General features: G+C 40.6%; 3 protein-coding genes across 3 annotated transcripts; 1 reads left to right on the top strand and 2 right to left on the bottom strand.

The window, feature by feature from the left end:
• Positions 1-1136: 1136 nt before the first annotated feature.
• Positions 1137-3310, bottom strand: LOC128713707 (protein zwilch). The gene is made up of 5 exons (XM_053808570.1): positions 3176-3310; positions 2355-3106; positions 2119-2285; positions 1968-2041; positions 1137-1901 (listed from the first exon to the last, which is right to left on the bottom strand). Exons 1-5 carry the CDS (start codon positions 3308-3310, stop codon positions 1137-1139), a joined length of 1893 nt encoding a protein of 630 aa, XP_053664545.1.
• A 365-nt stretch (positions 3311-3675) lies between these two features.
• On the top strand, positions 3676-4665 carry LOC128714000 (dTTP/UTP pyrophosphatase). The gene is made up of 4 exons (XM_053808875.1): positions 3676-3869; positions 3983-4227; positions 4293-4439; positions 4521-4665. The coding sequence occupies exons 1-4, from the start codon at positions 3780-3782 to the stop codon at positions 4663-4665; spliced, it is 627 nt and encodes a 208-aa protein (XP_053664850.1). The 5' UTR covers positions 3676-3779.
• A 5003-nt stretch (positions 4666-9668) lies between these two features.
• Positions 9669-10512, bottom strand: LOC128710890 (PRL-1 phosphatase). The gene is made up of 4 exons (XM_053805748.1): positions 10390-10512; positions 10149-10315; positions 9914-10045; positions 9669-9819 (listed from the first exon to the last, which is right to left on the bottom strand). The coding sequence occupies exons 1-4, from the start codon at positions 10510-10512 to the stop codon at positions 9708-9710; spliced, it is 534 nt and encodes a 177-aa protein (XP_053661723.1). The 3' UTR covers positions 9669-9707.
• Between the last annotated feature and the right edge of the window lie 7498 nt (positions 10513-18010).

Genomic DNA, 18010 nt, shown 5'->3' with positions numbered 1-18010 from the left:
CATTGGGTGAAAGCGAAGAAAAGGACAAACATCAGCCGGTCGGAACTGGGTAGAACTACAATTACCACCCGGTTTTGCATATCGTTTTGTTTTTTTTTTCAGCACATGGGATGAAGGTTGATTTTAATCATTGGCAAATATTGTAGTAGAGTAAGTCTTCTTTATTATAAAATATGTAATCAGACGAGAGAGTCCCAAGGGAGCTTTTTCTTTTAAACACAGTGAAGTGGAGCAAGATTTCTGGGGTTGATATTTGTCTAAAATGAAGCACTAGCTTAAGATATTGAACTGTTGTAGTTGTTCCAATGGCATTTGATTATACCGACTCATAATATAATATATGGAGTAGGTCCCACCAAATAGAATAGATGAGCCTTAATCTATGCACTGAACTAACATGTTGCAGGATCTTCGTGTGGAGATCTCCCATTGGTAATAAAAAGTTCGTTAACAGATGCGTGTAATTTAATAATGAAAACAAACTCAGTAAGAAACAATCAATTGAAAATATAAATGTACTTAACATTAATACACATCACATTACTCAGTTTAAATAATATGTATTACGGCTTCAAAAACGGCTTGTTTGAATGACTGGGAGACGATTTCTTTCATTCGATTTTAATTATGAAATGTATTGTCGTATAAAAATGGGTTTATTGTTTAGATTTCATTAAAAACGTTGCACATCACGCTCAACGTGATCAATGATCATGAAACAGATGAAGATTCGATCGAGCCACAGATAGAAAAGTCATTTAAAAACCAATCTAGTTAAAAATAATTCAACCTGAAATGGCAGTAAATGATAATTTTTGTACGAAATCGTTCGATAGTGGGATTTAAAAAGTTCGAGCGAAACAAGATTTTATACACAACACAAGACATGAAAGCTACACTGTTTTAGGACGACGACTTGTCATCGGTGAATGTTTTAAAATGCAAAGCGAATGGGGGGAAATAAGCAAACAATACCTTACTTGCACGGGATGATAAAAAAATGAGCATTATTTAATAAAAGCTTTCGAACATACATAAAATAACGATAAGTTGGCTTTGTTCGCCCTGTGTGGCCACTATCATTTGCCTTTTTTCTTTGAACTAGCACAAAGTCTCATACCTGACGCGGATGCTCTTCATAGACGCTCAATTCGATCATACTCGTAGCAACAGAACACGTGCTTATTGTCAATCTCCTTACTATCGAACTGTGGATAAAGCCGCTCCGGCAACAGCGGTTTAACGTTCTGATAGAAAACGGTATCCAGTTTCTGCAACAAATTGCCCGACGACATTGTCACCCGCCTTGCGCACGGTTGCAGCTGTTCCACTTTGCGCAGCAACATAAACTCATCCATATCGAACTCGAGCAGATCGGTTTTGCGGTTGTACACCTCACCGTAGCTGTACGGCTGCTGGCTAAGGTACAGCTCACAAACACGCCCGTAAATGGACGGAATGCTTACGGCATCTTCGAGCAGTAGCAAATGCTCCAACAGTAGATGCACCTGTGCCAGACGGTTAATACGGATCTTTACTTCATCCTCGTCGAAGTTGCTCACCAGGATCGATTTTTCGCGGCCACGATCTTCGGCGGTAGCTTGAAACATGAGTGCGCTGTGTTTGGTGGTATGATGGTGCAGATCGTGCTGTGGTCCCGATCCGGTCGCGTACCGAGATTTGCGTGGGTTGCTAACCTGTGGCTGAAACAGTTTCTCAAACTCCAGCTCGTACACGCCACTCTCGCTAAAGATCGTCCGATAGTCGTTCATAAGCTTGTTGAGGCCACACTCCAGTAGCAGCTCGTACGGTTCCGATCCGGTCAACGATGGAATGGCAAGACGGTCCTGAATCATTGCTAGAATGAGCTGCGCAAACCGGGACCCATTTGTTGGAACGTTCTGAAATATGGAAAAAAGGCTACAAGAACTGTATACAATCGAATGTTCTAGGCGGGGAAGTTTTACCACAATGTTAGAATGCGTCGACAGATGAAAGATATAATCAATAGCTGCCCTAAGATCGTCATAGTTTGTGCATACTGAAAAAAAAAACAGATTCTTTGCGATTAAATTGGCTTCACCAACGTAAAGGTGGTTACTGCTACTTCAAACATACGTGTTAAGGCATCGTACAACCGTTCCATCACGTCCGTAGGATCGTGTTTCTGCACTTGCTGTATCATGTCAGCTATAGAGGATGGTTTAAAATCGGTTGGCTCTACCGCCAAAAAAGATGACAGAATATTGTTCACCTTTTGCTTCACGTACTCCAGATCCATTTCGCTAGAATCGAAACCCGAAAGCTACATTATGGCTATCTTCCTTAATCGCTACGCAGCCTAATCTACTAACCCTTCTCCAATGAAATCGTTACGTGCATAGCCAGACTCACGGTTGGCACGAATGTCCATAATTTTTTCCCTCATCAACGCTAACCGTTGCAGTTGCTGCCAGAAGTACTCCGCCATGGAACTACGACTAAACGCACCATTATTGATCGTAAACTCCTGGCTCAGCCGAACGCGCGCATTACGCTCAACACTAAAGGTGGCACATTCGCCCATTGTGTGCCAGCTTAAGCGAACCGTAATCTGTGGGCACAGTTTGCACCATTGCTGGACTTGAATCTTCGGGTTGAACTTCATCCCATCGCCGGCACGCTGCCGATGGATACCGATGAGCTGGGCCAAAGAAATGCTATTGCTCGCTTGCAAACCAGTAAAGCGTACAACACCACGCGTAAACTGACGCTGATCGTTCGATGCTGAATTGATCGACAGCTGAAGAAGCACCGTCTGGTCGGTGTCGGTACCGTCGCAGAGCGTCCAGATGCTGCCACGCCCGATTCGACAATCGAGATTGATAAAGTTTTGCAGAAGTGAGCGAGCCTTTTCAATTACCAGTGGTCCGTAGGATTCCTCCTCGGGTTTCCAAAGATTCTGCACCGTATTTGCATCGTATTCTTTTGAAAAATTCATCGAGTCGTACTCTTCATAGCTAATGTCCTTCAACGGAGACCCAGTAAGGTCTAGGTTTTTTGATGTATTACTTTTCGGCGAAGTCTTTAAGCCAGTCCAGTTCGTATCTGCCGTAAAGTTTTGATTCTGCAATGATGTTAACATATTGTAGTACAAATGGCAGCCTTTTAACAATCTCAAACAGCGTATGCATACCTTCCGAAATGCGAAAATAATCTTATCACTGTTTTGCGTTAGCGAGTGTATATACGATGGTGGACAGTAATACTGGAAGTCATTTTCCTCAAACTTGTTCCGAAACAGCTGATAAACATTTGCCAGATCACTCATTTTATTGTACAAAACACAGAACTTTTTACAAACAAACAAAACGCGCACAGCAACTTCGGTTTCATTCAAATCGAACTAAACGTCAAAAATGCAAGCGCGCAGAATTTGTTTCGTTCCCAAGTATCAATTTCGAACAGGAAAATTTGACAGCACGAAAAGGCTTTTCTGTGGGAGTCGAAAATAACGCGAAATTGGCTAATGAAACACAATATCACTCCATAACGGGACAATTTGACTGAGATATTTCGGATATTTTTTCAACATTTCTGCATTTTCATGAATGACCAGCAATTAAAATCACAACATGTTCGTTTATCGTTTATCTGTCAAGTTGCGGCGCATTCGCAAACTGTCAGATTTTGTTTATCAACAAGCAAGGCGGAATACCACAAATTTTGCTTGCACTTCGAAACGATTCCTACCACGTGCAGCGTACAGGAATTAGTTCCTAACAACTAGCATAAGCAACATGCTGCAACCAATACTTCATCAAATCGGAACAAAACGGGTTGTACTGGCCAGTGGATCCCCGCGACGACAGGAATTGATACAAAATCTGGTAACATCAATACTGACAGCCTGAGATCATATTTCTGATAACAGAAAGCACGCAGCAAAACCCATGATGAAAATATCAATATGATCTGACCGCTACTTTGAAATATCTTTCAGGGGATATCCAACGTTCAGCTTTGTCCATCTACGTTCGAGGAAAACCTAGACCCGACCCAGTATTCCTTCAGCGATTATGTAGCCATGACGGCACTCGGGAAAGTGCGTGAAGTGTACGAGCGCCTTTCGAAGGATGATGCAACGAAAGCGGATGTTGTGATCGGGGCCGACACCATGGTCACGATGGATGGAAAGATGTATGGAAAACCGAAAACACCGGATCATGCATTTGAAGTGTTGCAAAAGTATGCTACAGATAACGGTAAGCAATCGCAGTTGGCATGAATATAATGTATTTATTTTTGCTCAGACTTATTGGACATAGTCACATCGTGTACACTGGAGTGGTAATAAAGTACCATGGAAAGGAGGTAAAGTTTACTGAATCCTGCAAGGTACAGTTTGGGAAAGCTACAGATGCCCAGATTAAAGCATATGTCGACACAGGTGAACCTCTGTAAGTTGTATAATATTGGTATTCTCTTTTCGGGGTCCCATTTATTAAAAATACGAATGGAATGGCTTTTTTTCTTTGCAGAGATAAAGCAGGAGGATACGGTATTCAAGGATTAGGTGGTAACTTCGTAGAAAGGATCGAAGGGGATTATTTTACTGTCGTTGGCCTACCGATGTATCGACTTTCTGTTGAATTGTGTAAATTATTCGACTATCACGTTGAATGAAAGTGTTAATTGAAAAACGTTAACTCTATTTGAATACAAATTAACATACAAAATTGATTCAACATCATTGCTGATCCAATGATCATTTTTGATTTTGAGTTTCTTGCTGAAAGGGGGAGGTCATTCAATCCGTTTCCAGCAAACTTTAACCAGGATTGCTCTCCTCATTGATATGCCTTGCGAACTACCGGGCGTATCAAAGTCCGATATATGCAGATTTTCGGTTCATGGTTGACTCTTCTGGGGCGTAGGAGCTAGTGGAGTCTATAGTAAGAACGATGCCCCTTAACAATGTACCTTGCGGACCAAAAGTTACGGTCACATCAAGGCTGTTACCTATACTTTAACTCCCCGTAGAACGTTGTTGTCAACTGATACTCTACAGGCGGGCTCTTTCATGGTCAGAGCCTTCAGCCTTAAGGTACTTTTTATCTATCCCGTATGGATGGTCTATTCAATACTTATGCACTCGCGCTTCGCACACCACCGCAAATGTAGGAAATCCGTACCGTATGGTCAAACGTGTCATCATGCATAACTGGCGCCAAAAACGAAACAAAAAAGTCCTCATGTTCATTGATATAAATCATTCCATAAAATTACAATATCTATTCAGTATAATATTGTTTTTTTTTGTCTGTAGCAAGTTTCTTTACCATGTTCTGCTTTTGTCAAGTTTTTTTTGATGATCTAATGTGTTGTGTTTTCGGTTAAATTTTCTTTTTATTCCTTGTTTTTTGTCCTCTCTCTTTTTCTCACAGTTAAGATTTTCTTGTTTGCAGTTACTTCACTTTTGCTTCTTTTTTATGTTGACTATCGTCAATTTTGTTTAAGTTTACGATGTTTTATAGCATGACTCGCACACATCTTGTTTTTCCTTTTTGTTTCTTCCATGGAACGTTCGTTCGTTTTAAATTTTAATTTCCCATCCTGCCGCCATAAAAAAGAGTAATAAAGCACTTTTCTCGGCGAAGAGCAGGGTGACGCGGTGCTACACATACAATGCAACCACGCTTCGGTGCCGAATTTCCTCGTGCTCTAAAAGGGGGTATAGAAGAGATATGGCCTTCATATGCACAATTACTATGTTCCTGCCTCGTGTGTGCAATTGTGTTCGTGTACGTGTTAGTTGCGGACGATGCTAATAATGATCGATAATCTGCACGCACATTGGGTTGTTGTTTCATCAATCCAACATGCTCGATTTTCCTCCCTATATAGGTTTTCATTTCGACGCCCTATCTGTTGTCATGTGGCCACAAACAGAGCCCGTGTCTTGCTACTACTACACATGGTTGCATCGATGCACACTTACAAAAACACACACACACACAAACAAATTACATATATCCAAGTACCGCAACAGTTAAAGTGATCATTATTAGTAGCCGCTAGCGCCATTTTGCTTCGACCGTGTCCACACACATACACACCGTTCAACGAAAGCTTCTCCCGCCGCACAGGCTCTTGTAAAAACTAGTGTGAATAATATATCTGATTTGCGTGTCTTTCCGTCACAAATTTCCATCGACTATTCTTCCACTGTGCTTTGTCTATAATTTTATCGGTTGCGGTTGATTGAGTTGACCCTCGAATTTTTCCAGCATTTAGATTTTCTTTTTGTTGTCCTCCATTGTTGTTGTGTTTACTGGTGTATAAAATATGAATACGATCTTCTCACCATCCGGCGCGCGGACCCAAACCTTCCGCCGGAACCACGTAGGTAATTTTATATATAGTATTTATTTGCGTTTCTGGCTTTTCTTAGTGCTTGTTTTGTATAGTTTCGTGGTTTAATATTAGCTTGTTTCTGTATAGAAGTCGTCATATAGACTACGACGCTTTATCAATACATATAAGTAGATGCTTTTCTTTACGCCATGTTTTCTACTAGGTTCGATTCTCTTCATCTCATTTTGCTAATAGAGTTTTTATGTTATTTTATGCTGTATATTTGCGGTGCTGTCTATCTTCTCATCAATCCCACACCATTTTTCAATGTTCTTCAGTGGAAACTAAACTTCAAAGTAAGTGTTGTCGTATTGAAACAGCACACAACGAGCTACAAAAGATACTGTTTTGCTTTTACCCCATTCGATGATTTTGAAAATGTATATCCGTTTTTTCTGGTTTTTTGTAACCTTCGCGTTTACGTGCCCAAGCAGACGTCCAATCATTCTTTTCTCATAGGTGGTTGTAATTACCCAAAAATTTAATAGCGTGTAACTTAAATACCATTTTGTCGATCGTTAAAAAATATGTAGTCATATCCGGGTACTTCATTCGTATCGACGATCGCTCACTCTCCTGTTTATTTCCCCCTTTTCTCACTCATGTTAGTAGTCGTTCTCTTTTGTTTTATAGTATCACAGAAAAAAGTGGCCACATACACGCATTCATCCATGGTATGACAGTGCAGAGCATAGCGATAAACGAAGACATTAATTAAAGCGAATAAGACAGTGACCACTCGCCATTTTCGCTAACAAACGACGCCTGCCCGAAACGTGTGAGGCGTGGAGCATAACGTAAATTAAAGTATACAATACATTCTATGGAACTTGCAGCTTTGTCGATTGTTCATTCCGCTTGGGCACGCAAAACACGCTCTTTTTGTCGTAACATATAAGTATCTTCTGTTTTGGAACCTATTGATGAATGATTAACATCGAGAAATGTTAATGTTTTAGTTCACAATTTGTAAAAAGATATTTGTATAGCGATCATCGAAGGGAGCTGCTTTTTCGAACATAAAGCGGGGAAGAGATCGCTCGATCGGGATCGAGATGCTGAAGAAGCTTAAGTATCACGGATGTTCATCACAGGCGTTTTAGGGAAGGCGAAATTAACATAAAATAGCTACAGCAATATTGCAGCAAAGGTGTTTCGGTCTGTTGGTTAAAGTTTATGTTTTGGCGGTGGCAACGTACGGATCTTCGTTCAGACATTATTGTAAAAAATAAGTAAAGTTGTTTCGTTTGCATATTGGTGACTATACAACAAATAAATTATTGATAGTGTAGCGGTTGATATGGTTCTTCCACAATGTTAACTAACGAAAACTCTGGTGGAATGGTCGACATAAGCAGCATAAAAACAATGGTTCGCATTGTAACCTTCAGCCATCAATGATTGCGGATAAAGTGTCGAATGGAACTGTCTAGACTTTAAATAATAGCTATTGCCTTTAAAGGTCCTTCACCGGAGGAAGAGTTTACGTATTTTACGGAAAAACAAAAATTGAACTAATATTCTAATGAGTAGGAGCCGGAGTCCTCGAAGACATATGTCGATTTACCTTAACTAAACAAAATGGGATCATATCGCTACGATCACAGCGTTGCAGAGTTCTTTGCGCGTGGTGCAGTAGATGGTTGTGTTTGCCACTGCACAAGTTACGGTGTGGTACGACAATTTTTAAGACTACTGCAAATAAAAACAAATCATTGACCTCCGGTTAATCTACAGCCATATTGCACGATCCATGTAAGTTATTATAAACGTACGCGTTAAGGAATAACATTACTGTTAAATTGGCTATTGTTCGTAAACGTCTGCTGGTCTGTAGCAGTACGTATATGTAAGGATGTTTGATTTGGTGTAGTGTAAAACTATAAAAATAAGCATTGGGCAGTCGCCAGAACCATGCCTCCAACAAATAAAAAAAAAAAGTTTATACCATATCTATTGTGTAACGCCTGTGACGAACGCGATGTTTTAGGATACAATTATTAGGCCCTGGTACGTCTCCTTGTCTTCAATGCATGACATTGCGCTATTGTTTTTTGTTTTTTTTTTTTTGGTTTGAACGATATACAAGCATTTTAGCCGGGATTTGTACAATATTATTGATTGCAGTACAGTTTGTCGCAGTGTTCATAAATACAAAACAAGAATTGGGTAAACGCCTTCGATCATACAACGGTTCTCACACGATACGACAAGCCCTTTGTGTTAGCTAGTGTTACACGACGACTATGAAGCAGGATATTCCCCACAAACTTGATCCATCAGTTTGTCCTCTCGTGCAACGACTAAACATATGAAGTCAAGTTCATCTCATTACAGTATGGACAACTATCAAACCGTAGAGATGTGTCCTTTTTCGGACCATGTCGCGTCTCTCTTCTTTAACACGTGTTCCAAAAGAACGTACGGTAGAAAGAACATCTGTTCCACTTTACTGCATTCGCTAACTCTGTCCCCACTTCCGATTATTTAATTTATTACAATATATTAATAATGATCTACGGTCACACTGGGGCGTCATCGGATACGTTCATAATATGTCTCTGTCTAAGAATGTGTAATGTGGCATGAGTTGTCGAAGTTGTACAGCAAAATAAGGATAATATACTGCTAGTAAAGCTCAGCTTGCGCTTCAATTATTAGCGTTTCTAAAACCTAAAATGCCTTCTGTACCAGCTCATTTCTTTGCTAGGTCTGTGGGTCTCATGCTCTGCGGATCCGGATTATCCATCAGGCTGTTTACAATGCATCGCTCGAGATCGTGAAACTGAAAGGAAGAATTGAGTTTTGAACTGCTACTACTTCAATAAACGATGAAGAATTTCACGGAATCTAATCTCGACGGTCAGAATGACCATCTAACTTCAAACATTGAATTTAATTTAAGAATCATAATAAACCTATAGTTACCAGCACTTCATTGATAGATTGTAAATAATATATTCGGTTTTCTTTTCCATTTATCCTAGTTAAATTATCTTGCTTACTTTCTTGGTTGTTGTTTTTACTTTTGATGCATTTTCTTGTTACATAGAATTTATCATTAATGCACTGGCAGTTCCGAAGGTAAACATTAGATCCAATCTTCACATTCGACCCAAAACCTGCGTTAGTATGAATTGCGAACAAAAAGCCTACGTCTATTTTTTAGGATCTGCATCTTTTGTTTTCAACATTTACATTTGTCCCTTTTCTTCTTTCGCTTCCTTCCATCATCGTTTCATCGTATTGTTTTATCTCTGGATGTCACTTGCTTAAAATGAACACTTTAACTGGTGGGAATTTTGATAGTTTTATTGCACGCAGCACGAGTTCTTGTGGCCATTTTTGTGCTTTAACCGTGATTTGGGCCTATACTTTTCTAGGTATGATAGTTGTTTGGCATTAATAGCACCTCTTCGTTTACTGTAGCAAAAAATGGAAGAGAAGAGAGAAAATAACAAAATAAGAAAAGGAAATTGAGAAACGGAAACCAGCGAAAACAGCGTTATATACTTACTCTCTAATCAATTCTACAGCTGCCTCGTACTTAAGTCCTAGTTCAATCAAAGCAAGGGCCACAAGCACTGGTGCACGGCCTAGACCTGCTACACAGTGTACCGCCACACACGCTTCCGGATCCTCCTGGAATCTGTACAGAAAGCTACGATTTATTGGAGGAATCGCTTATTGCGGTTGACTGATTTGTCGCCCACAAACCGGCCCACCATTGGATCGAACGATAATTCACTTACTTTTGCTTCAAAATCTCGAACCATTCCACTACGATGTCGTTCGGCGGGAAGGTACCATCCTCAAACGCCAAATCGCGCACGATGATACCATGGTTTGCCAGCTCTTCGATCTTATAGCTTGGCTCGCATACGCGCACCACAATCGAGACGTTATTTTTTTTCAGCTCCTGTGGACGAGACAAGAATAAGCGATCGTCATATATTATGGAAGATAGTTGGTACAACATTCGACTCAACTTACAGCGATATACGAATGTATGTTTGCGTCCGATGGCCGATCGGTAATGAGGAATTTCATTCCCTTGAACTCGATCCGCGCCGGTGCGGGTCTGATGTCCTTCTGACGCATGATGACGGTTGTCATAAAAAGCACTCCTTCACGCGACTAAAAACAAATCCAGTTACCCGGTGTTTGATTTCCTGCTGTCCTGTTCGTTCTGTGCTGAGCTTTTACGAGCTTTACTTGCACACTAAGCGCGTCTTCTGCACGCAAGTCTTTCTTTTTATCACACGACTATGGTTACCGCGTAAGTCTTACAGACAAAATAACGACGTTAACAAATCGCACTATTTTTCCTCAGTAGATCGCTTCCTAGCAAGCACGCGCGCGATGCGATTACACTTATTATTCGCTGGTAATACAATATTATCAATGCCGAATAGATACAATTTTCCTCACATTTACAAAATAAGATATTTAAAAGGCGGAGGAAGAAACCAAATTTTGCCACGAAAATCGCTTCAATAAGCAATAAAGATGAGAACCACTAGAGCAAACTTAAAATTCTCTTATCACAATTCTCTCCGCGGTTCTATCTATCTTCCTCAAGTTTGTTGACGTTGCAACGAGATATTGGTACTGCTCAAATTTTACCAGCCTCCAAAGATTTCAGTAAATCGTTTAGCTTGCGTGTATATCCCTTTGATGCAACTGTTTGCCACAGAACGGCCTTCTTCCAAGCAGCAATGATCTGGGTATTCTCTTCTCTTTCAGTTAATGTTGTAAGTAATGGGTGTTCAATGCACAATCGAGTAATCTTGTTTTCTTTTATAGCAATTCAGCATCGGCGAAATCTACGAATAACTCAGGTCAGGTGGGCAACAAACAATTGATGCACAAAACAGTAGTCCTCCTTTTTATAATATTTCTTCCAGCACTGGAATGAACACTCCTCTCAGTGCGACGTTGATGGCAAAGCAAATACACCTAGGTTGAATCTTTTCGTCGACTAATTTTCTCTGATAACACCTTTGCAGATTCAGGTAGAAGCTGACACTGGAGTCTGTTGCCTGAATGAGGGCCGGTAAATTGTTTTAATTTACTCCTTCGTCGTTCGTACGAACACACACGAACGCGTTTATCTTTTATCTGATCAGATTTGCTCGCTAGAAGTGTTCACTGCGTCGCAAACCAAAAGCACCTGATCGACTTGAGAGATGATGGAATAACAGATGCACTCTGAGGGGGGTGTTATCTTCCGTTGATATCAAAAAGATGAATCTATCTTCTTGAGAGTAAAGCTTGAAACACGTATCTAAAAGTATTTTACGTTCGAAACATCTGAAAATTAAAAAAAATAGATAAGTATCAATCAATATATTAGCATACACGAAAATTTATTTAATGTAAAACACTTCGTTAGAAGCATTTCATTAAACTAGTTAAGCGATAAATTCGTTAAATGTATGACCGGAAGCAATTAATATAAATAAATTGTTTTTTTAACACGAATACAGCCTATCCCAAACATATTAGGAACTATGAAATAATGGAATGGAGGAATGTATAATGAAGAGGTACAATACATATTAATTATTGTATGTCCTTATCATAATGATAAATAAATGTCTTTGTTACGTGATATACATTTTAAAGCTTATAACAAAAATACGTTTTAGCGAAAATGCGAAACGAAAACAAAGGGTTAAAACAAACAACGCTTCCTAAGTGCACTCAACCATTAAAACCGAACACTCAATGTAAGATAGTTCCGGAGGCAACAGTGTATGCATTTAGCGCTCTAACGTGTATTTTTTATTGGTACAGCTGTCAATGCCAGAAGCCTCTTGCTGATACGGATATACAACCACTCAAGGCTTCGCTAGCATAACACAAATCTACTCTAAGGACGATTCTTAGCTTTAAAGTTGGTTCATTGGTTGTTGTTGGTTTCAAGGTTGGTTGAAAAATAACTATTAAAATAACTGAACTTCGTACCATAATACAAAAAAGTAAACATTATTTGCTAATAAATTTCAAACCAAACCACAAGTTCTACTGTTACATCGATAAACAACAGAAGGATGAGAAGTATAAAATAATGCCCCATTCACATAAAATGGATAATCGTTAGCCCAGGGTGCCAAAGTATTCTAATATTACCAAAATTACAGAACTTTACATAACATAACGTAACATTACATTATATTACATTAATCAAAATATAGCATGATACTATAAAACTTACTTATATTCATCTGAAACCCTGCTGTCTGCGGGACTTAGATGGCGGCTCCGAACCACGCTACAGTTGTTTATTTCGTTTGACTATATCCGCCTTCTTAATAATCGGCCAAAATTCGGTGGAACTGTGATTACCCTTTTCTCTGGAAACGGGGGGAACGATATAAGGGCTAGCAGCAGAAAGGTTTCTGGGATCTTTCGCTTTGTATTCACACTTGGTCGGGATGCTGGTGTATGTTTTTATTTAGATTTAGTTGGTTGCAAGAATGCTGCCTACACGGAAGGAGCGCTCGTTGTGTATAGCGCAGGAGAATGTGTACCCCCAGGCCAGCAGAATTTACCTCCCCCTCTAAGAGGCCTCCGTCTGGCTGTATCCTGTCCTTGCGGCTGGTGATAATGGATTGACGATGGTTATACTTGCTTGGTTACTATTCTTAATAGATCTATTTTACAATCAGTCTCAATCTGTAAACGAAACAGAAATTAATAGATCTTTTAGATATCTTTTTTTCGTGCAAAACTACAGTTTAATAGTGCTTTAAACTAAACATATACCTACATGTTGTTTTCTGCCGCCGAGTTTTGCTTGCAGTTGTAGAAGATAACCGTATGCAACGTGTTCTTGTAGAACGATTGCAAACGTAACGCCACACGCGCAAACTAGTGAAGCGCCACAGGGAAACGATGGGGTTATTGAAGCTCACCAATTATTAAAAAAGCAAACAATTGACTGACAAGCAAAACTGAAATTCGCTTGTACAAAAGACGCTACAGGTGATCTTCGCGCAGGGTTCGATATGGATGCGAGATGGATATCAGTTTCGGTGATGTCGATACGTTATCCACACACTTCGATTCTCGATTATGATGCTCAGGATGATTATGGAAGGGGGGGCTATTTCGTCTTCGCTTCGTTATCTATTCCACCCGATCTTCTTCTACAAGGACCTTAATTTCGGGTACGCTTGATTATGCTTCTGCTTGGACTATGGCAATAACAAAACCACGCTCGCGTTGTGCGCTTCCTGTCGAACGATGCTTCGCTAACGTGCAGCACTTTCTTCTCCAATGTACGCTCCAGCTCGGGGCTTCTCATTCAAAAGCTCTGCTCTGCCGCTGCTTCTTAGGTGTTGCGCGAAATCGCCTTCCTTACGCAGCAACCACCAACATTCGCTTTCGCTCGATGATGTCCTCTACTGTTTCACGCTTCCTGCCCCCACTCGCACGCGTGTCGTTGTCTCCCGCACAAGCACACTTTTTCTCTCTCGCGCGCTAATCAACGCTACAACTTTCTCCAATTCGGTATCCTTCCGGGAGGTCCACACGGGCGACGATGGTGTTTGTTGATGGTGATTGGCAGGGAAAAAGCGCGCCTTCCGCTTATTTGTGTTGTGCCTGGCAGTATTCCGCGCTGTCTAGCTGAAACTCCATAGAGGTTGGAACTAGCCGCACCAGCTGATGAGAGAAGGAAAAGAGAACAGAAAGAAACTTTCATTAGTAACACCTTCTACTACCAACGAGATTGAAACGACGAGTGTATATGCATAATGTAGATCTAGAAAATCAAAATTACCCAATAAACATTCAGAATTGCAATGATATTGCATCCTATTTCTAGGAAACGTCTTCAAACCTTACATCGTGAAATACCAATAATTACAAAACAATCTTTGAAATGGATTAAAAACTGGTATTTCCTGCATCAAGATGTGAAAACTTAAACATGACTGATGCAATGTCATAACTCAACCATTTGTTTGGCATTTCTCCAATTTTTTCTCAAGGTAAAGCAACAAAAAACCCCACAATACAATGCTTGATACCGTCTCCCTTGCGACCGAAATTGTACCAAGGACAGGCCAATTTCCCATGAGATCATTAGTAGATTATGTTATTCTACTTGAAGGACGACCAGACCCATATTGTTTTAATCTTACGGGAGCAAAACTCGAACATGGAAGATATTATTTTACAACTATGCAGCAACTATGGAGATATACACTAATACAAATAAATCCAAAACCATTATCCATATGGTCGAGATTTTCCAACACTGAACTTGACATTGGCGCCTAGACTGTAGCTTGCGGTCAAAGCTAATTTAACGAATGATGCAATACTTACTGCACATATGCGTTCACAAGCACCATTTACGTATTTTGTTGATGCCCCAAGCACGGTCGGGTGGTAGTAACGTTTAAAAAAAACTCCAAAATCATTTGCCCAACCATTTGTCATGTAATATTGTTATTCTTATTGGTGCTTAAAATCAAGAACACTATTTGCACAAGCAAAACAAATGTATGAAAATGGAAACATAAAAGAACACCTCGAGGGGGTATATTCTGTAGCCATACAACAGCAGTTAAGTGCACAGCAGTGGTCAGGAAAATACGAACGACCTACATTTTTGCAAGTCAATTTAGTCCCAGATTTCACAAGTCATTATTTCTAGCTGTATTATTCCACTGTGACGCAACCCCCTCAACCTAATCGTGATTTAAGTTACATAAAAAATTTGGAACAATATTTCTACAATAATTTGAGTTATGGTTTTAAAATCCAATTCTAAATAAAAATTCATAACATTAGAAGTTGGAGATATAGATATAAGATACATAAAAAAATCTTGAGAGTTTCAGTTCAGACATCCTCAGAGTTTTAGTTCAGAGATATTCAGGGTTTCTATTCAGAGATCTTCAGACATTCGCCGAATCTTCGGTAATTTACGATCTCTTAGATATTCATTAATATTGCAAGAGTCGACTCATCATTCGAATGTCTTCTAACTGGTTTAACCAAGGAACAATTTAACCTCGTTTAACCAAGGAACAATTATTTGGAGTAATTTTCATCGCGATTGTCAATTGCATCTCTAGCGTTGTTGTACAAGAATATAACATTCTATTTATACGTTCTGGTCCTGAGTTCCAATCGAAAGTACTGCTGCCTCGCCGAAGTCTACCTTTTTTCCACAAATTCTATCTTATCTCACTGTCGTCTCCAACGCCTCCAGTTTACTTCCCAAGTGCCCGGCATTGGATTGCACTAGCGATTGCGCAAAAACCTCCCCACCGTACACGTATACACAAGCGCATCGCCCGTGCTGCTATTTACGTACATAAGCTTACGTGAAAATGCTATGTGGAACCCAAAACCATTTGAACATACAATATAGGCGACGGAGTGTATTTCTTCCAAAACAAGAACTGGACCCTCCTCCCCGCACCCTACCGAATGTAGATTATCACATACCCGAGGTACACAAAAATTCACCAGGGGACGATTATTTCGTAGTTAGCGTAGTACCATTTGCTTCCAACTTCCGTTTTCTGATGAAGTTGTACACAATCTGTGCACTTAAGTTGCAACACTAGCATTCCAAGCAAGTAAGTAGTGCGGGATAAAACTAACGCCTGCTTCGGCTCCTAGTTGTATGTTTGCCCTTGGTGGCACGTAATTGTCACAAACAAACACGATCATTGTCGTCGCAGTGGCCCCGTTTTAATTATCGAACAAACGCCAACAGGGTAGAGATGAAAGGAAATTGTTGGGTGGTGGAGGTAACGGCAAGGGGGAACTGTAGAACAAGTTGTTTTGCAGGTTATTTCTAATCATACACTCACGACGACGCTTCCAGCACACATCATTTGACGTATGCGATCGTGTGCGTAGTACACATCGCCGTTTGTAACAACGCCTGTTGCTAACGATTTGACTAACAGAATCGATGATTAGACAAATCAGAGGAAATAAATACAGGGGTGGGAGGTTGGTCGCTATGTACTGTAAAGACCAAAATTTTCGCCAAGAGTTTGCATTTCAAACAACGATAAAGAGAACCGCCAAAGGCACCACCAAAGCAAATCGAAGAAGGAATGGGCGGGGAGAGCAAGCTTAAGGTTTTGGAGCATGGAAAGAACGAATACATTTTGTCCCCCTCGCCGTCGACGCCGGTGACGCAAATCGTGTTGAACAGTGTGCATACGCAACGAACGCCTTTATAATAAACGCCCTATTGACGCCAAATAAGCGCTGCGCTGCTGCTCCTTCCACTATCTCGACTGACTGGACAATGTCACGAATTCCACTGCGGAAGGAAGGATTGTGAGTACGGGGGCTGTTGTCCCTCGGGAAGTCAATTACAAATGTACCCAGCAGTGGAGGAATTCCTACCAGCTCCGGATAGACGTAGGAGTGTCCGTTCGTACCGATCAATTGGCTTTTGCTGGAAGGTAAGGGAAGGACAGAGGAGAGTAGTGGGTGGAATTTTGTTATATAAATTTCCAGGAATTCTAAGGAATCTTACGAGCTGCAGTGGAAAATGATTTCACATCACCTAATGTCGCAATAAACAGCTTGTCATTTCGATTGATTTTTTTTTGCATCTCACACATAGTTTCATTCCATTACATAATACGCAATGTAGCAGCCCTAAATCAGATTAAAAAATCAAATCGCATGTCCCAAGTAAATGTTGTGCCACAGTTTTGTGCTATTTCATCGCCCAATTCCACCGTGATTCAAACAACGATCCAATCCTTTCCGTTACATCTCAACAGATAATCCAATAAAAAGCACCGATAAATGCAATGTAACCAAGCTTGCAACACTTCTACCATCCGCCAGCCAGAGTAAATGCAACATTGGCACCGCGCAACAATGTTTACCCCCACCATGACGTCATACGATGATTTTGCGTTGGCAAAATCTCGGCAAGAAAATCCACACGCAAGTAACGACTTTCTTTTTTTTCCCCCGTCTGCAACCCTCACGAAATCGGAACCATCTCACCAGAGCTAGTAGTAGTAGAAGCAATAGTACCAATACTCCCAATTGCATCGCTCTCCCTTTATCGCTCGCTCTCATCTGCAGTTGCACGTCGCGTTGGCGTGAAAATAGAGACGGCCAGGGGGGGACACACCGTCATGCATATAATCACTTGTGGTGCAAAAGCAGGGCACAGGATAATGGAGGTAGTATTTGCATCTGCCCTGGCCATAAAGTTAACTGCCATCATCACTCGCTATCTGTCCTGGTTGAGTGTACACGTTAGTGTCGTGTTTCTGTACAGGGCTACAAAGTCAAGCCGCTCGAAAGGGGGGACGACATGGGAAGAACCATAAAAATCGTCCAAAGCGTGAGGGGATATCGCAAAACGAGATGAACCCACATAAAGCAAAACGGCGACAGCGATTATGGTGGTGATTCACCGCGAAACGGATCGTCCCTCACACATACTGAAGTTAGTGCGTGGTTTGCTCATTACGTGGTCGGAAACACCCCTCCTCCTCTCTCATTCCTGGTAGTGTTAGCTTCCACAAAATAGCGCCAATTACAAACTAATTTAACTTTTTAATTAAGTATTCGTTTTTCACGAGTCTTCCATAAACAAGCA

The sequence above is a fragment of the Anopheles marshallii genome, chromosome 3, assembly GCF_943734725.1.
Source record: "Anopheles marshallii chromosome 3, idAnoMarsDA_429_01, whole genome shotgun sequence".
Classification (NCBI taxonomy): domain Eukaryota; kingdom Metazoa; phylum Arthropoda; class Insecta; order Diptera; family Culicidae; genus Anopheles; species Anopheles marshallii.
The sequence above is the reverse complement of the archived record's forward strand: the minus strand, read 5'-3'. Positions and strand labels throughout refer to the sequence as shown.

Bases quoted from the DNA above. Each gene is read 5' to 3' on its own strand.
- LOC128713707 (XM_053808570.1), bottom strand. From the start codon at position 3,310: ATGAGTGATCTGGCAAATGTTTATCAGCTGTTTCGGAACAAGTTTGAG. The intron at 2,286-2,354 runs GTTAGTAGATTA...TTTCGATTCTAG, and splicing joins AACGATTTCATTGGAGAAGG to CGAAATGGATCTGGAGTACG. The intron at 2,042-2,118 runs GTATGTTTGAAG...TTTTTTTTTCAG, and splicing joins GTTGTACGATGCCTTAACAC to TATGCACAAACTATGACGAT.
- LOC128710890 (XM_053805748.1), bottom strand. From the start codon at position 10,512: ATGACAACCGTCATCATGCGTCAGAAGGACATCAGACCCGCACCGGCG. The intron at 10,316-10,389 runs GTAAGTTGAGTC...TCTCGTCCACAG, and splicing joins ACATACATTCGTATATCGCT to GAGCTGAAAAAAAATAACGT. The intron at 9,820-9,913 runs GTAAGTATATAA...TTTTTGCTACAG, and splicing joins GCTGTAGAATTGATTAGAGA to TAAACGAAGAGGTGCTATTA.
- LOC128714000 (XM_053808875.1), top strand. From the start codon at position 3,780: ATGCTGCAACCAATACTTCATCAAATCGGAACAAAACGGGTTGTACTG. The intron at 3,870-3,982 runs GTAACATCAATA...AATATCTTTCAG, and splicing joins AGGAATTGATACAAAATCTG to GGGATATCCAACGTTCAGCT. The intron at 4,440-4,520 runs GTAAGTTGTATA...TTTTCTTTGCAG, and splicing joins GTCGACACAGGTGAACCTCT to AGATAAAGCAGGAGGATACG.